General features: G+C 30.4%; 2 protein-coding genes across 3 annotated transcripts in view; one reads left to right on the top strand and one right to left on the bottom strand.

The window, feature by feature from the left end:
* Positions 1 to 2,710: 2,710 nt before the first annotated feature.
* Positions 2,711 to 5,789, top strand: LOC119608508 (coiled-coil domain-containing protein 149-like). Its single transcript, XM_037962957.1, has 6 exons — positions 2,711 to 3,544; positions 3,630 to 3,773; positions 3,875 to 3,982; positions 4,118 to 4,208; positions 4,505 to 4,643; positions 4,704 to 5,789. The coding sequence occupies exons 1-6, from the start codon at positions 2,903 to 2,905 to the stop codon at positions 5,500 to 5,502; spliced, it is 1,923 nt and encodes a 640-aa protein (XP_037818885.1). The 5' UTR covers positions 2,711 to 2,902; the 3' UTR covers positions 5,503 to 5,789.
* A 5,288-nt stretch (positions 5,790 to 11,077) lies between these two features.
* LOC119608504 (protein Lilipod) overlaps positions 11,078 to 18,387 on the bottom strand; it is a 32,391-nt gene continuing 25,081 nt past the window's right edge. Inside the window, exons 6-9 of one of the 2 annotated variants that reach the window (XM_037962952.1) lie at positions 16,600 to 17,189; positions 16,298 to 16,529; positions 16,083 to 16,239; positions 11,078 to 11,479 (exon numbers count right to left, since the gene is read on the bottom strand). In XM_037962952.1, the coding sequence (XP_037818880.1) occupies positions 11,452 to 11,479; positions 16,083 to 16,239; positions 16,298 to 16,529; positions 16,600 to 17,189 (1,007 nt within the window). In that variant the 3' untranslated portion in view covers positions 11,078 to 11,451. Of the gene's footprint in view, positions 11,480 to 15,548; positions 16,240 to 16,297; positions 16,530 to 16,599; positions 17,190 to 18,387 lie in introns of those variants that run through there. The other variant, XM_037962951.1, reaches the window with a different exon arrangement.

Here is an 18,387-nt window from a genome sequence, read left to right as displayed (position 1 = left end):
AGAAAATACTTTCTTTTCAATTCGATTAATCACATCCGATATCTTACACTCCAACAGTGATAAAATATTCAAGAACTCATATTCAAATGCCAATATTAAAAGGTTATCTTTTCAATAAAGTGAATTTTCAATATCAATTATTCTCGTAGGGTTGGAACCGAACGGAAAGTCCAAGAAAGACTGGTCATTGTCCATAAAATAGTCCCTAGATTAGTCCATAGAATAGACCTTAGACTAGTTCATATTCCATAAAATTGTCTATAGAATAGACCATACACTAGTCTATAGAATTATCCATAGACTAGTCTATAGAATAGTCCTTAGAATAGTCTATAGAATAGTCCTTAGAATAGTCTATAGACTAGTCTATAGAATAGTTCATAGACTAGTCTATAGAATAGTTCATAGACTAGTCTATAGAATAGTTCATAGACTAGTCTATAGAATAGTTCATAGACTAGTTTTAGAATAGTCCATAGACTAGTCTATAGAATAGTCCATTGACTAGTCTATAAAATAGTCCATAGACTAGTCTATAGAATAGTCCATAGACTAGTCTATAGAATAGTCCATAGACTAGTCTATAGAATAGTCCATAGACTAGTCTATAGAATAGTCCATAGACTAGTCTATAGAATAGTCCATAGACTAGTCTATAGAATAGTAATTAGACTAGTCTATAGAATAGTCCATAAACTAGTCCATAGACTAGTCCATAGAATAGTCCATAGACTAGTCCATAGAATAGTCCATAGAATAGTCCATAGAATAGTCCATAGACTAGTCTATAGAATAGTCCATAGACTAGTCCATAGAATAGTCCATAGAATAGTCCATAGACTAGTCTATAGAATAGTCCATAAACTAGTCCATAGACTAGTCCATAGAATAGTCCATAGAATAGTCCATAGAATAGTCCATAGACTAGTCTATAGAATAGTCCATAGACTAGTCTATAGAATAGTCCATTGACTACTTTATAGAATAGTCCATAGACTAGTCTATAAAGTAGTCCATAGACTAGTCTATAGAAAAGTCCATAGACTAGTATATAGAATAGTCTATAGACTAGTCTATAGAATTGTCTATAGAATAGCCCATAGACTGGTCTATAGAATAGTCCATTGACTAGTCTATAGAATAGTCCAGAGACTAGTCTATAGAATAGAATAGTCCATAAACTAGTCTGTAGAATAGTGCATAGACTAGTCTATAGAATAGTGCATAGACTAGTCAAAACTTGTTGCACTTTCGCAAGTTTAGTTCTAAGAGATAATCACATCCTGTCATTTAATATAAAACTTTTCTTATTTATAAACAACAACAACAACGACCGACATCAACAAAACAGTTCGTTATTCCACCTGTTAATTTGTTTACATACGACTATAATAATAAATAGCATTAAGTACAATTAAACGAATTGAATAAAAAATGTTGAAAAAAGTACAAGATTGTTTAAACTGTTGCGCTAAATTGTTGACAAACTATCAACAAGATAATCTGAATAGCACAACATTCGCACCTGTTTTACAATAATCGTTGTCATGGTGATTTTTTTTTTTCTATCGAAAAAGACGTTGTGGCGCGGCTCGGTGCTCTGTCCTTATCAAAGGCCATTGGCATTAAACAAACACAACAGAATTTTAAAAAGTTCATTGACGTGTTTGGCAAAATGTAATTATAGGTGAATGAAAAAATGGATGAATGAACAAAATGCAACAGTTGATTAGTAAACAAAGTTTATAGATACTGCTGACATATTAAAATATACTGTATTTGTTTATGCCAGCTAGTTAAAGTAAAACTATTACAGAATTTTGTGAGTGGAAAAAAGTTCAAGGACATTAGAAGATTTCCTTGTTGCAATGTTACTGTTAAGGCAACAACAGGTGTTTGTTAATAACCCACCCAAAAAAGATTACAAATAAAAATTAGTTTTTAAAAAATTATTATGGTTTTAGTTTCCAAGAAACTGTTTCAATCGAGGAATGGATATTAGACCCTGAAAAATGTTTGGATAAAATCTAAACTCATGCATTATGATTGATAAATTTATACGAGTTTTAACAAAAGTACAATCGATTGTTAGTTTTTTAGATTTTGAGACCAAATGGTAGATTTTAGTGACAATATAAGTGCGCATAAAATAAGTTACATACCTGGACATATAGGAAGAAGTTGCTCTAGAAGATCAAATTAGGCCAATTTGGAAACTCCGAGGAGCTGTCATTTTACGCCAAAGCATACAACCCATCATTTCACGCTAAACCATAGAGGAGAGGACCAGTACAGTAAGATAGAACATCCGGTTAACAATAAGTTATTAGAGAATCAGTCATAATTCATTTATAATTTCTTATTTATTTCGTAACGTTTGTCTATACTTACCATATTTTATAATAAATTTATTAAAACTTAAAAACAAGTTCCTAATATGTTTTCATATATCGTTTTTCTGGTTTTCTAATGCTATGTTTATATTCAAAAGTCATTCTTCCTTAACTCATAGTTGCATTTTACTAGCACACTGAAAAATACGGTATTGTGTTTTAAACTCTAGTATAATTTAATTTTATTTTGGTATAAACATTATTATTTTCCTTTATTTACCTATAAAGCATATCAAAATAAATTTCTTTAACAGATTTTAAAGGTCTTATTCAAATAAAACAAATAAAAACGGAAAATAAATCATTCACTCTGGCAATACCGTGCCTGCAAATAAGACAACTCTGTCATTGAATGAAAACAAATATAAACAATCGATTTTTTAAATGACAGCTGTCTCAACTGTCATCTCTAATAAAGTGAAAATTTGTGAAAATTTTGTATATTTTTTTTCATTTCCTAACAAAAAATCTAATTTCACTACTAATTCAATGCTTGAAAAAATCACAAAATGTCCGATGATGAAAGTATGTCTTTAGGACAATATAAAATTAAGGCTTCCACTGTGTGGACCCAACGAAAACGTACACAACAGGGTCGAGAAGTAAACAATAGCGAATACGATGAAATGTTTGGAGAGCATATGGAAAACTATAGTGTGGAAACGACGGCACTGCATCGTAAGCTACAAAGTAAAATGGAGGCTTTACGTATACTACGCAAGGAATTGGAAAAGTTTCGCACAGAACGAGATCAATTCAAATTGATGGCCGAAACTTTGCAATTGCGTTATGCAGCCTTGAGACGCAATAGTCTATCGGATATGGGTGGTTTTACCAGCGATACCAGTGGAGTGCCCGGCAGTAGTAGTAAAACTAGTGTGGCAAAGATTTTACACGAAAGTAGAGAACGAAATATTAAACTTACCACAGAAGTTGAGGCTTTAAAACAAAAACTATCCGAGGTTCAGGGTGACATTGAGGTATTAAGAGGATGTCAAAAACCTTTACCCGAAGAAGCGAAAAAATCTCAAAAAACAAAAGTTTCTATTAAAGAGGACTCTTCTGTGGATGTTTGTACTAAGGATATGTTTTTACAGTGGAAACAAGAACGCTCAAATTTTATTTGTCACTTGGAACAATTAAAGAAAAAGGTAAGTGTGTGTTTTCAAGAACGTTAAGATTGCATGTTTAAGTTTTTTTTTTCTGATTGATTTAATATTGATTTTATTTTTGTAGAATGCTCAATTAGCTTTTGACTTAAAAGCGGTTATCGATGAAAAAGAAGAATTAACAAATGAACGCGATGCCTACAAATGTAAGGCACATCGTTTGAATCATGAATTGCTGGTGGCTTTAAAAGCTAAGGAAACTCATCCCAAGGTAATGAAATTATATGTAAAAACCTATAGTTTTGAATTACAACACTTTTAGCTATAACTCTTTTATTCAAATTGCTAAAAATGGGCTTTCTTTTGATACAGTTCCTTGATATTGACAGTATCATTTTGGAGAATAAGTACCTGAATGAACGTTTAAAGAATATCGAAAATGAAGTGGAAATAACTAAACATTCATTAAGCAAATACAAGGTAAGATTAAATGTAACTCTATTAATAAAATTTTCCTCTAAAGTTTTAGTTAAGACTAATAAATTGTTATAAAATTATTTTTACTAACTAAATATACATGTTCCCTTTTCACTTAAAATGCTTACTTAACTAAAGACAATGTTGGAAACAAAACGTAAAAAAGGTATTATGAAATTAGGTGCTCAAACACTCAATTTCGATGAAAATATATTATCACATAAACAAGGTAAAGAATTATTAAACAAATTAATATTGATGTTGTGTTCTTTTTTTGAGTTTTTATACTTTTTGTTTGATATTTAAACTTAAAAATTTGGTTCGTTAAGTCTTTAAAGCGCAGATTTTTGTTTCAGGATCATATGATATGTAAAAACAAAACTAAAATCCATTTACAGCCTAACTTTTATTATAATATATAAATTTTCTTATGCTTTAATAAGATTTCAACAATTTTATGTTACATTTCTTGAAACTGTTAGTTTTTTTAAAGAACGAATTTGTTATTTGTCCCATTTCTTTCAGTTAAAAACCTCTTGGAAAGTGGCATTGATTTACCCACAAAAACTGAAACTATACAGGATTTGAAAACATTATGTTTAACTCTATTGGATAATCTAAATGATAAAAATTTAGCTCTTAACCATCAAAAGAAAACCAATAAGTAAGTTAACGCTTAAACTGCAGTAAAAAGATTTAATAACAATTTTTTCATTCTTCCCAGAATATTGGCTACAAAAATAGCTGAATTAGAACAGAGAATGAAATCTTTGGCCGGTATTGAAACAAGTAATGATGATCAAGGTTTCTCAGCCTCCGAATTTCTTCTTAGAGGCTATTGTCCCTCACTGGTCGATACTAATTCAAATTCTGGCCCGGAGGAGCAAGAGAAAGCAACAAAAACCAGAATAACTTCAGCCACTACCAACACCACTTTTAAAAGTACAACATCATGTGGTGAGAGTCAAGTAACCGAAGATTCTGGTACAATGTCATCGGAAAATGAAGAATCCATAAAAATAACCAATGCAGGCAATTCCGATGATGCAATGTCTTCTTTGTCCACAGAATCAGGACGTAGTATACAATCATCTGAATATGATTTAACTAATCAAGATATGATGACTCCATTAAATTTAAATGATTTCACTGATGCCGCTCTTTTTACGTATAAAACACCCTCCACTACCTCTGGTTCGGCAGGTGGTAAAACTCAGCGACAAGATTCTTCAAGATCCCTAATACTACCCAATGCCATAGTGCGTGAAAGAAATGATGATTTAAAAGATTTACCACCTGAATTGGCTGCCTTGGTGCAAAAAGCTTTACACGAATTGGATTTAAGGGATTTTGATGAAGTTGTTGGTGGCATTTGTGAAGATGTGGCCGTAGAGGCCAAGGAAGAGGAGGAGGCTGTTCACTCCAATATAGAGCAAACAAATAATGATATTTTAGAAGAAGAATTGAATAGTGAAGATGGTGCCATTGGTGGTGTCTGTTCGAATTTAATTGAGGCTAATTAAATGATTAATTTTCAATTTTTTAAATTCCTTTTACTAATCTCCCACATTCTCCAAAATATATATTTTTATTTTCTATTACCCTAATCCATATCAGCTATAAACTAACTCTTCATTTAAACACAAACCAAGTTGGTCAAACGTAAACAAAAATACTTATAGCTAAATTCGGTAATATTTGACAAAGTAACCCTCCCTCTCTATACATACTTAACAAACAATTATATATTTTCTAGTCACTGTTTTAAGAAAGAAAAACTACAAAAAAAAAAAAAAAACAAATTAATAAATAAAATCTAAACAATATTTAACTGCCGCCCTCATATTTATACTCTATACAAATAAATTAAACAAAATACATGAAATCGTACCTTTTTAACTTAACAAAAAATAAACCAAAGAAATCACAAACTTCAAATATTAAATCGCAAAAATACTAAAAAAAACTCTTACACACTACCTACACATTGTTATTTATAAATACAAATACACTTAACAATTTGTTATATCATGGATCCGTACAGTTATAATGAAAAAATGCTTAAAAACACTTAAATATTATAATAGTAAAATTAAAAGAATAAAACTAAACAATGGCTTAAAATATTCGTATTTATATTGATATATATTGTTAAATTGAATAAATAATAAAAGAAAGACTAAAATAAAGCTATATAAACGTTAAATTCAAAATTTGTTTAAATTATTTTTCCAAATATATCCCTACATGTCCCTGCTTGGATCCCCAAAAAACGAATATATCGTAAGGTAACAGTATCAAATCGCTATGTTTAATATAACTAATTATGGGCGGGAACATAAAGTAGGCATGTCATCTCTCCACATATACTCCCCTATTCTGCATTTTAATGCGAATCGAAATAATCTCCATTTGGCATTATGATATTCTGTGCATTTCGATTCAATATTTCTTCGATCGTAATGCATAATATACAACATAGCAAAGCATTGGAACGTAATGGAAATGCTTCTTCTTTATCTTACGATTCCATTTTTGCTTGAAATACTTTTTTTCGACCGTAGCGTAACTGAATGCGGAAACATAATGGAAATACCACTGAAAAAATTATTGGAGTACATGTTCCATCTAGGTAATCCTAAAACTACTCCTAGTAACCATTACTGGAGTAGATGATATGTTTAATAGTCCCATGCAATGCAGACATGGATCATGTTTATTTTGCATTACATAGGACCATGTTGCGGATCATATACTCCCAGAATTTGAGCAAGGAAGTAGTTTTGAGATTATTCGTATGTAATACATGGCTGGTCCTCACCTAGGACATCACAATGTCTATTTTTTTTATATATTTGAATTAGAATTAGTTTTTGACCAGTCTTTGAGGAGTATTCTTTACACGCGTGTCTCAATTTTGTAGGGACAGAGTAGGGGGACTAAAGAGAAAAAATAATTATTCTTTTAAATATTTCAAAAGTTTATTAACTTTAATAACACCGGATTTCGACCACCCCGCAACCCTTGAAAATTATAGCGACATTTTTCAAAACTTTTCAATAAGTTTACACACCAAACTATTTTCAAATATGTTCCAAAACATCTCGAAATATTTTGAGAGCGATATTATTCCAGATATAACATTCATCAGGAACACTGAGGGAAAAATTCTACAAAATTTTGTTCACGAATTCGATGAGAGGGAAGGATGAAAATGACTAATTTACTGGTATCTCCCTTACAAACTGTAAGTCACTGGTTCCGACTGAACTGTATGAAATGGCTAAAATCAAATGATTTAGCAAAATCACCTGTCTCACTTCGAGGTTGGGCCTCTATACGATGCTTCCATGTCAAGCTTACTATTAAGCTGGCTAATGAATGCTATTATTAGTCATAATGAGACACTGTGCAATTGGCTATCACGCCAGAAGATTGAGTCTCGAATACAACGACAAATGTAGGATATGTCATAATGAGGAGGAAGAGGAAACAATACCTCACCTCCTATGCTATTGCCTCCTATTGTAGTGAGTAGTGGGTACCTTAATGGACTCTTATGACCACTAGGGCATCACAACGGGATTGGAATTGAGTGGACCCATAAGAGCTACTCATGATTGATTGAGTGGCTATCCTTATTACCTAAACCTAGTCCACGAAACTAAGATCCTGAACATTGGACAATACTTACTTTCATATATCGCTATATAAAGTTATTCCATCAACATTTTCCATGAAAAGTAGTTCACAATAGGACCGATAGCGATCTAAGTATATTTTTTCGAATCGGATAAAATATACACCCTACTTTGAATCTTACCTGTTCTAGAAATCATAAAAATTCTAACTCATTTGGCCCAAACAAATCTATATTTCTGCTTTTATACTTACTATAGGGTTTTTCATTAAGAACAATGCATTTTTTTTTTATTTAAAAGATTTGTAGGTTAGTAAGGGAATTGCATATCAAATAAGAAAACAATCGATGTCAATATTATATCTAGAATACGGATTGTTTATCGTAGAAGCGTTACCACAATTTTCAAGAATCGAATACACAAATCGTCTGAAATGCCAGAAACTTCGCATTCGTTATTGACCTAAAGCTGTTCAAACGTAGTTATTATGTTGGCCTCTACAGTGATTTTACATAATGAGAACTTTACAAACGTTATCACATGTACAGTGTCTCTCATAAGTATTCGAATTTAGGTGAACTATGAAAAGAAACCAAATTTAATAATATATTTTGTGTGCAAAAAAAATAAATTAATTTGTTATATTGTCAAGACATTCCTTAGGTTTGATATCACGCTTTTTAAAACTTGAAAAAATTACATTTACATAAATTTAATTAGCTTTTTTTAAAAAAGTCCATAAAATTGCCTCACAAAAGTATACGAATTTTTCCTGTATTTCATATTTGATCATATTATACGAAACACAAATTTTAGAATCGAATGGTTTTTATGCTTTAAATTGTTTTAAAGGGTTACTATCAACCGAAATGATATATTTTTGGCCCATTTGGTCCAAAATCTTTGGGGATTTGTACCCTCTTTTTATGTAATATCATTAAAATGGCGATTTTTTTGCAATATTTGTAGTATTTTCTCTTTTTTCCAGAGATAAAACCAAAATTTGATATTGGGATTTAATAGAACCCTTGGAGTATCTAAAAATACTATTTTTTGTTACAATAATCTGTATTTGAACGATCCAAGATATATTATTGATATCATTATTCTGTCGCTAATTCAATATACTGGAACTTAAGTCCATTTTCATAATACTAGGGTCAAAAATTTTCGGGAAAGTTTTCTTGTATATATTCTTTTAGATATCAGCTTTTATATATTTTAAGTTTTCAATGTATTGTGGAAGTGTACAACTCCAAAACATGCCTCGAAGAAACACCATTCAATATGGTAGTATCATTATTTTTATGCACCAATGACCTCCAGGCTGCATGCCACTATATAATTATGGTCTAACTCAAAAATATCGATACCTGTTTAAATATTGATTACTATGATTAAAATAAACCCAAAATTTTGGACTTACAGTGTTATTGTAATGGGCAACATAAGCGTGAAAGTTACGAATAGTAAAAACTGAAATCTACTGTATAGGATGACGTTTTGTAAAGGCATGTTTTGGAATTGTATACCGATATAATGTATTGAAAATTTTAAATATATTAGTGCTAATATGTACATGAATGTATACTAGCCAACTTGTCGGAAAATATCGACCCTAGTGGCACGAAAAGGGACTTAAGATCCATACAATTCAATTAGAAACAGAAGAACGATACCAAAAATATATCTTGGAACTTTTAAGTACAGATCCTTATAACAAAAATTATTATTTTTAGATACCTCAAGGGGTCTATTAAATTCCAATACTAAAGTTTGGTTTTATTTCTGCAAAAAAAGGAAAAAAAATTGCAAATATGGTCAAAAATCGCCATTTTAATGATATTACATGAAAAGATGGTACAAATGCTCCAAAATTGTGGAACAAATGGACCCAAAATATATAATTTCGGTTGATAGTAACCCTTTAATACAATTTTAAGCAAGAAACCACTCGATTATAATTTTTGTGTTTCGTATAATATGGTCATATATGAAATACAGGAAAAATTCGAATACTTTTGTGAGGCAATTTTATGGACTTTTTTTAAAAAAGTTAAATCAATTGAGGTAAATGTAATTTTTCCAAATTTTAAAGAGTGTGATATTATACCTTAGGACTCCCTAGACAATATAACAAATTTAATTATTCATTTCACACACAAAAAATATTATTAAATTATGTTTCTTTTCAAAGTACAACCAAATTCGAATACTTATGTGAGACACTGTAGGTAAGAAATGTCAAAAAGAAAATGCATCGTTATTAATGAAACCCCCTTTATTACTACAAAAAAACTTCCACATACGTATTCATTTTAAAATATAGTCTCATGTTATATTATGATATAGTCTTATTTTTTAGTTTTTATGTGCAAAAAGTACGTATTAAGAAATCTTAAATATAACATTTAATAAATATGTGTGTATGTTAATTTATGAATATTACAGTTTCATTGGCATATGGGCATTTCCACCGAAAAGTATATTTTTTGTCACATCACGTCACGCACATTAATTGACAATATCTTAGGACCATTCTTTTTTATTGGTCGCACCTTTATCCTATGCATAGATCTATACTTAAAAATATAAACAAATTAAAAATATGTATATTGTTTCCCTAGATATAAGCTGTTACTTTTCGGTGGAAATGCCCATATTACAATTGCAACTGAAAATAACAATCAATTGTAATAATAACACAGGCCAACATATACTTAATACAGAGTCAAAAGTAAACTTTTCTAAAGGAATGACTCAAAAACCTGATGTGATGGAAAACAAGTAAGAGTGTTATATTCGGCTATGCCGAATCTTATATACCCGCCATCAAACCTCGTTTGACTCGAATGAAACTTACTTATGTCGAATTTCATCTATATACTCGTATTTTTAGGCCAGTTATAAGCGTTAAAGTAATTTTCTGAAGGGGACCTTATATTATGGGTCGATTATAATTATGGGTCGATCCTCATAAAAGTTTTTAGATAGATTTTGACTCGTATGAAACTTACTTATGTCGAATTTCATCTATATACTAGTATTTTTAAGCCAGTAATGAGCGATAAAGTCATTTTTTGAAGGGGACCTTAAATGGGGGGTAGGGTCAATTATGGACCGATCCTCATAAAATTTTGCATAGTGATTTTGGATGATTAGAAACTTACTTATGTCGAATTTCATCGCTATATTCGTATTTTTAAGCAAGTTATGGCTGTTAAAGCTGATTTTCGAGGTGCCACTTGTATGGGGGCTATCCGAAAACGTGGACCGATATTGCCCATTTTCAATACCAAACAAACCTTACCTATAAGAAATATTTGTGTGAAATTTCAATCCTCTAGCTCTTTCCATTCGGACTCTATCGTGCTTTCAACAGACAGACAGACAGACGGACGGACAGACGGACAGACATGGCTAGATCGTCTTAGAATTTAATGAGGACCAAGAATATATATACTTTTGTGGGTCTATGACCAATATTTCGATGTGTTACAAACGGAATGACAAAATCAATATACCCCCCATCTTTTTTGATGGTGAGTATAAAAATATTAAGTCATATTCGGATTTAGCACTGTTTATTCCTTATAGAAATGTATATTTTGGTCTCTGCGTTTCAAGTTTTTAAAATTTTGTTAGCCTGTGTAAACAAAGTCAGTTTGTAAGTTTTGTAAAAAGCGTTCCAGCACTCAAAAAAATTTGCAACCATTTAACATTTTTCGTAATAAAACTGTAAATTTCATAAATAATATTCGGATTCGAGTGTGTCTGTGTATTTTACAATATAACACTTAAACATAAATAGATGTACATAAAAGTTCTATGTCATCCCAACATAAATATCGCACTTAATCTGTAATTAAACAAAAATGAAACAAAAGAAATTAAATAGAAACAATTTTTGTTTAGTACAATTTTGATGAACGAAATGAACCAAACTATGACTGACAACAATGATTAGCGTAAAGAGAAAGAAATGTTAAAGAAAATTTTGCATTTTATAACTTGTGCCATTTCAGTTGAAGTAAAACAGTTTTTGTTTTTATTTTTTGTAATTATCACATAATTTTATTAAATTTTGTTTATGACTAAAGCATTAGTTAATTAAATGTATATAAAATGTTTTAATTAGTGTTTTTTAGCTGTAATGTTGTGTTAATTTGTTTTAAGGAACAGTTAGTATTAATTTAAAATATTGTTTTCATAAGTGTATAGTATGTAGTTTATATATTTTCGTTATTTTATTTATAAATAAACATATAAATTTTGTCTACCAATTAATTAGCATTTAAATATTCAATTAATTTTTTAAATTTTTCTAAATAGTAAAACAAAAACTATCTACAGATTAAACGAATGATTGCTAGAGAACACAGCCAAAGTTTATTTTCTATAACAATTCATCGAAAACATTAATAAAATACTATAGTTTACAGAAAATACTCACTGACTTTAGAGAAAACAGTTACAATTTAAACCTTTATTATTAAATATTTTAATATACTTTATAGTTTTATTATAGTGAGTATCGATCTTAAAATATATTGCAAACATACTTAAAATAACTATGTATGTATAATTGTTTAAGGTTTAGCATTTAAATGATTATTTTAATTTTTTTTACAAATTTTCAGTAAACTAACTTTTATTTATTAGATGCGTTTTGAAATTAATCAATAGATTATTGCTAATTATTAGAAATTGAATACTTTAACGCTTTCTATACATGTTTATTAATTCGTTATAGTTTTTATTTAACGTATGCAAAGTCATAGAAAAACAGTAGATCTTATTATGTATTTGTTTATAGTTTTAATTAGCAAATATTTATTTTAACCCTAAAGGATTTTTCTTGTTTGTGTATATAATATATTTATTGATTTACAGAATTACCACAATCGCTTTCGTATGAAAACCAAATTTAGTTAGAGAAACCAAATTTATAAATTTCTTAAAAAAAAAGAACATCTACAACAATTCTACACTATCGCGAATATGATAAATCGTTTGAAATGTTATTACTATTGCAGATTATTAAAACAAATCTTTTAAAATGAAAATTTTTTAATAATTTTTACATAAATTCCGTAATTTTTTTTTCTCACTGTAATCTTATAAGAATATATCACGCTAAATAAAATGTTTTAAAACACGTAAAATAGAGTATCAGAGTTCGATTCCCACCAGATATTTACTCTCTTACTACAATGTGTCTCTCTATAACACTTATGCCAGGCATGGAAAATTTAGTACCTTATTACTTTTCAGTACTAGTCTATAGTCTAGTCTATAGTCTAGTCTATAGTCTAGTCTATAGTCTAGTCTATAGTCTAGTCTATAGTCTAGTCTATAGTCTAGTCTATAGTCTATCTATAGTCTAGTCTATAGTCTAGTCTATAGTCTAGTCTATAGTCTAGTCTATACTCTAGTCTAGTCTAGTCTATAGTCTAGTCTATAGTCTAGTCTATAGTCTAGTCTATAGTCTAGTCTATAGTCTAGTCTATAGTCTAGTCTATAGTCTCGTCTAGTCTATAGTCTAGTCTATAGTCTAGTCTATAGTCTAGTCTATAGTCTAGTCTATAGTCTAGTCTCGTCTATAGTCTAGTCTATAGTCTAGTCTATAGTCTAGTCTATAGTCTAGTCTATAGTCTAGTCTATAGTCTAGTCTATAGTCTAGTCTATAGTCTAGTCTATAGTCTAGTCTATAGTCTAGTCTATAGTCTAGTCTATCTAGTCCATAGTCTAGTCTATAGTCTAGTCTATAGTCTAGTCTATAGTCTAGTCTATAGTCTAGTCTATAGTCTAGTCTATAGTCTAGTCTATAGTCTAGTCAATAGTCTAGTCAATAGTCTAGTCTATAGTCTAGTCTATAGTCTAGTCTATAGTCTAGTCTATAGTCTAGTCTATAGTCTAGTCTATAGTCTAGTCTATAGTCTAGTCTATAGTCTATAGTCTAGTCTATAGTCTATAGTCTAGTCTATAGTCTATAGTCTAGTCTATAGTCTATAGTCTAGTCTATAGTCTATAGTCTAGTCTATAGTCTATAGTCTAGTCTATAGTCTATAGTCTAGTCTATAGTCTAGTCTATAGTCTAGTCTATAGTCTAGTCTATAGTCTAGTCTATAGTCTATAGTCTAGTCTAGTCTAGTCTATAGTCTAGTCTATAGTCTAGTCTATAGTCTAGTCTATAGTCTAGTCTATAGTCTAGTTCTAGTTAGTCCATAGGTCTAGTCTATAGTCTAGTCTATAGTCTAGTCTATAGTCTAGTCTATAGTCTAGTCTATAGTTCTAGTCTATAGTCTAGTATAGTCTAGTCTATAGTCTAGTCTAATAGTCTATAGTCTAGTCTAGTCTATAGTCTAGTCTAAGTCTAGTCTAAGTCTAGTCTATAGTCTAGTCTATAGTCTAGTCTATAGTCTAGTCTATAGTCTAGTCTATAGTTAGTCTATAGTCTAGTCTAGAGTCTAGTCTATAGTCTAGTCTATAGTCTATAGTCTAGTCTATAGTCTAGTTATGTCTAGTCTATAGTCTAGTCTATAGTCTAGTCTATAGTCTCCTTAAGTCTAGTCTATTTTAGTCTAGTCTATAGTCTAGTCTATAGTCTAGTCTATAGTCTAGTCTATAGTCTAGTCTATAGTCATAGTCTAAGTCTAGTCTATAGTCTAGTCTATAGTCTAGTCTATAGTCTAGTCTAGTCTATAGTCTAGTCTATAGTCTAGTCTATAGTCTAGTCTATAGTCTAGTCTATAGTCTAGTCTATAGTCTAGTCTATAGTCTAGTCTATAGTCTAGTCTATAGTCTAGTCTATAGTCTAGTCTATAGTCTAGTCTATAGTCTAGTCTATAGTCTAGTCTATAGTCTAGGTCTATAGTAGTCTATAGTCTAGTCTATAGTCTAGTCTCTAGGTCTAGTCTCTAGTCTATAGTCTAGTCTATAGTCTAGTCTATAGTCTAGTCTTATAGTCTAGTCTATAGTCTAGTCTATAGTCTAGTCTATAGTCTAGTCTATAGTCTAGTCTATAGTCTAGTCTATAGTCTAGTCTATAGTCTAGTCTATAGTCTAGTCTATAGTCTAGTCTATAGTCTAGTCTATAGTCTAGTCTATAGTCTAGTCTATAGTCTAGTCTATAGTCTAGTCTATAGTCTAGTCTATTAGTCTAGTCTATAGTCTAGTCTATAGTCTAGTCTATAGTCTAGTCTATAGTCTAGTCTATAGTCTAGTCTATATTCTAGTCTATAGTCTAGTCTATACTCTAGTCTATAGTCTAGTCTATAGTCTAGTCTATAGTCTAGTCTATAGTCTAGTCTATAGTCTAGTCTATAGTCTAGTCTAGTCTATAGTCTAGTCTATAGTCTAGTCTATAGTCTAGTCTATAGTCTAGTCTATAGTCTAGTCTATAGTCTAGTCTATAGTCTAGTCTATAGTCTAGTCTATAGTCTAGTCTATAGTCTAGTCTATAGTCTAGTCTATAGTCTAGTCTATAGTCTAGTCTATAGTCTAGTCTATAGTCTAGTCTATAGTCTAGTCTATAGTCTAGTCTATAGTCTGGTCTGTAGTCTAGTATATAGTCAGGTCTATACTCTAATCTAGCGGAAATTTAGTTTAGTACTTTATATTCAAAAATAGTACTGTTAGTTATAAGTTAGTACTATTTACAATTTTTAATTTTCTATGTCTGTTTTGTGTTGAAAATATTAAAGCAAATTAAAACAGCTTTTGGAAGCTTTTTTAAATTAATACAAAAATTAGTGAATCTAATATAAATCATGCAAAAAAATTAAATTTTTTAAATCTCACAAAAATTTTCAAATTTTAGAAATTTAAAAAATTAAAAAAATTGTTTGGATAGCTTTTTACATTAAACTTTAATATATTTGCATTAAAAACCATTTCGAAGACACTCTCTAATATTGTATTGAAATTATAATTTATTTAATTAATCTTAAATGTTTCACTAAAAATAAATTAAGACATGGTACATCAAACATAAAGTTATTTATAAATTAAAATGTTAAATGATTTATAGAGTTTATTACTAAATTACAAATTTAAAATGTTTAATGATAAATAAGTTATTGATTTGTTATGTATTTAAATTTTATATTAAGAAAAGAAAATGTAGCTTTTTGAAATGAACTTAAACTTTTGTATTTCTAGTATGAAAATTGGCAAAAACTCTTAAGAACGACACAATAAAACCATTATCATTTAAATGATTAATCACACTACGCCACATAATTAAAGCCATAGAAAAGAATGATGAAAATGTTGTGGGTAAAATAGAAGATTTTAAATGTTTAATAGGAACCATAGGTGAAGATGGGTGAGTTGTTAATGTCGTTGTTGGTAGTGTAGTATGATTTGGCAGAATTTTAATGGTTTTAAAGCGTCGTTTTAGTAAATATCAGTTGATGAATGACATGTAGTTAGTAAAAATTACATAATTCTCTACTAACCGCGCACAAAGCTCTTGACGCACGGTGGCGGTAAATTTATTGGCCACTACTAAAGCAGTGGTAGAGCCGAATACCAGATTGTAAAGTAGAACGATTTGGAAATTGCCCAACCATTCGATGGCACCAAAATCACCCAGTAAATCGAAATTGGTAATGCCTTAAAAAGATAAAATTGTTTTAATTTCTTATAAAACTTTAACTAAATATCAACTCACCTATAATACGGCTTAGTAATGGCAGGGCAGAACTTAAAATCAACACTAAAGCACAATTAAGTATCAATTGTGATAGTGAAGTTTTGCGCCTTTGTGGTCTTACATTACGCATAAAGGGCATGGTGTAGAAACCCACTGCTGAAGTGGCTCCCAAATAAAATATCAGACACACCTCTAGGCCGGCACCAAAGGGACCTAACTTCGATAAGGAAGTTATGCCCAAAGTAAATTGCTGCACAAAATTTTAAATTAATAAATTAAAAACTTTATTTTTAGATTAAAATTTGTTCAATTAAACTTACCCGTGTACTTAAAGGTAGAGCCTTGATGCCAATCAATAACTCCAGTGTATTCTGCACCACCAACAATATGGTAATGCCCGTAAAGAACAGTAACAGCAACATAGCCAAAGGATATACAAAATTTCTTTGAAATGCCGATGATTTCTTAAGTTTTTCCAATTCTTTACGCTCAGTTTCCAACTCTCTCAGTCTTTCGTTTAATTTGGCTTGATGATCATGTATCTCACCATTCATTGGTTTTCTTTGTATTAAATGTGATAATGAAGTACGTGATGATAGATTATTATAATAATAACTAAAATTATTTCTATTTTGTTGATGCGGTGAATGATGATGACCATTTAGCATGTTGTGTAAAATATAGCTGCCAGATGGTGTATCGTATGTTGTGTTATTGGATGAAAATGTACCATTAAGAGATTCGTTAATGCTAACATTTTGTAGCTCTAAATTAGCTAATTTACGTTTAACACTGGCTTCTTCCATATGAAAAGCAATATACTCTTCGTTGACATCACGCAAGAGATGTGGTTTAACCAAAACTTGGCCAACAACACCAAAGAGACGTACAAAGCCAAATGGTGTGCAAACTGGAAAGGAAAAGATATTAAAATAATACATTAAAAAAAATTGTTAAGGTAAAAAGTAAACACATTGTGAGATTTAGAAAAATATTTTTAAATTTTATACATAATTTCATGTCTGTACCTAGCCTAGTCTATAGTCTAGTCTATATTTTAGTCTGTAGTCAAGTCTATAGTCAAGCCTATATTTAGTCTATAGTCAAGCCTATAGTCAAGCCTATAGTCTAGTCTATAGTCTAGTCTATACTCTAGTCTATAGTCTAGTCTATAGTCTAGTCTATAGTCTAGTCTATAGTCTAGTCTATAGTCTAGTCTATAGTCTAGTCTATAGTCTAGTCTAGTCTAGTCTATAGTCTAGTCTATAGTCTAGTCTATAGTCTAGTCTATAGTCTAGTCTATAGTCTAGTCTATAGTCTAGTCTATAGTCTAGTCTATAGTCTAGTCTATAGTCTAGTCTATAGTCTAGTCTATAGTCTAGTCTATAGTCTAGTCTATAGTCTAGTCTATAGTCTAGTCTATAATCTAGTCTATAGTCTAGTCTATAGTCTAGTCTATAGTCTAGTCTATAGTCTAGTCTATAGTCTAGTCTATAGTCTAGTCTATAGTCTAGTCTATAGTCTAGTCTATAGTCTAGTCTATAGTCTAGTCTATAGTCTAGTCTATAGTCTAGTCTATAGTCTAGTCTATAGTCTAGTCTATAGTCTAGTCTATAGTCTAGTCTATAGTCTAGTCTATAGTCTAGTCTATAGTCTAGTCTATAGTCTAGTCTAGAGTCTAGTCTATAGTCTAGTCTATAGTCTAGTCTATAGTCTAGTCTATAGTCTAGTCTATAGTCTAGTCTATAGTCAAGTCTATAGTCAAGCCTATATTTTAGTCTATAGTCAAGCCTATAGTCAAGCCTATAGTCTAGTCTATAGTCTAGTCTATACTCTAGTCTATAGTCTAGTCTATAGTCTAGTCTATAGTCTAGTCTATAGTCTAGTCTATAGTCTAGTCTATAGTCTAGTCTATAGTCTAGTCTATAGTCTAGTCTATAGTCTAGTCTATAGTCTAGTCTATAGTCTAGTCTATAGTCTAGTCTATAGTCTAGTCTATAGTCTAGTCTAGTCTAGTCTATAGTCTAGTCTATAGTCTAGTCTATAGTCTAGTCTATAGTCTAGTCTATAGTCTAGTCTATAGTCTAGTCTATAGTCTAGTCTATAGT

This window comes from Lucilia sericata, unplaced genomic scaffold (genome assembly GCF_015586225.1).
Source record: "Lucilia sericata isolate MDLA Ls3-8-SP2 unplaced genomic scaffold, ASM1558622v1 Contig000843F_arrow, whole genome shotgun sequence".
NCBI classification, from domain to species: domain Eukaryota; kingdom Metazoa; phylum Arthropoda; class Insecta; order Diptera; family Calliphoridae; genus Lucilia; species Lucilia sericata.
Note: the sequence above shows the minus strand (reverse complement) of the source record. Positions and strands in the feature narration are given on the sequence as shown.

What these genes read in the sequence shown, in the direction of transcription:
- LOC119608508 (XM_037962957.1), top strand. Translation starts at nt 2,903, where the DNA reads ATGTCCGATGATGAAAGTATGTCTTTAGGACAATATAAAATTAAGGCT. An exon ending in CTAAGGAAACTCATCCCAAG is followed by an intron (nt 3,774 to 3,874) that starts GTAATGAAATTA and finishes CTTTTGATACAG; the next exon opens with TTCCTTGATATTGACAGTAT. An exon ending in ATTCATTAAGCAAATACAAG is followed by an intron (nt 3,983 to 4,117) that starts GTAAGATTAAAT and finishes ACTTAACTAAAG; the next exon opens with ACAATGTTGGAAACAAAACG.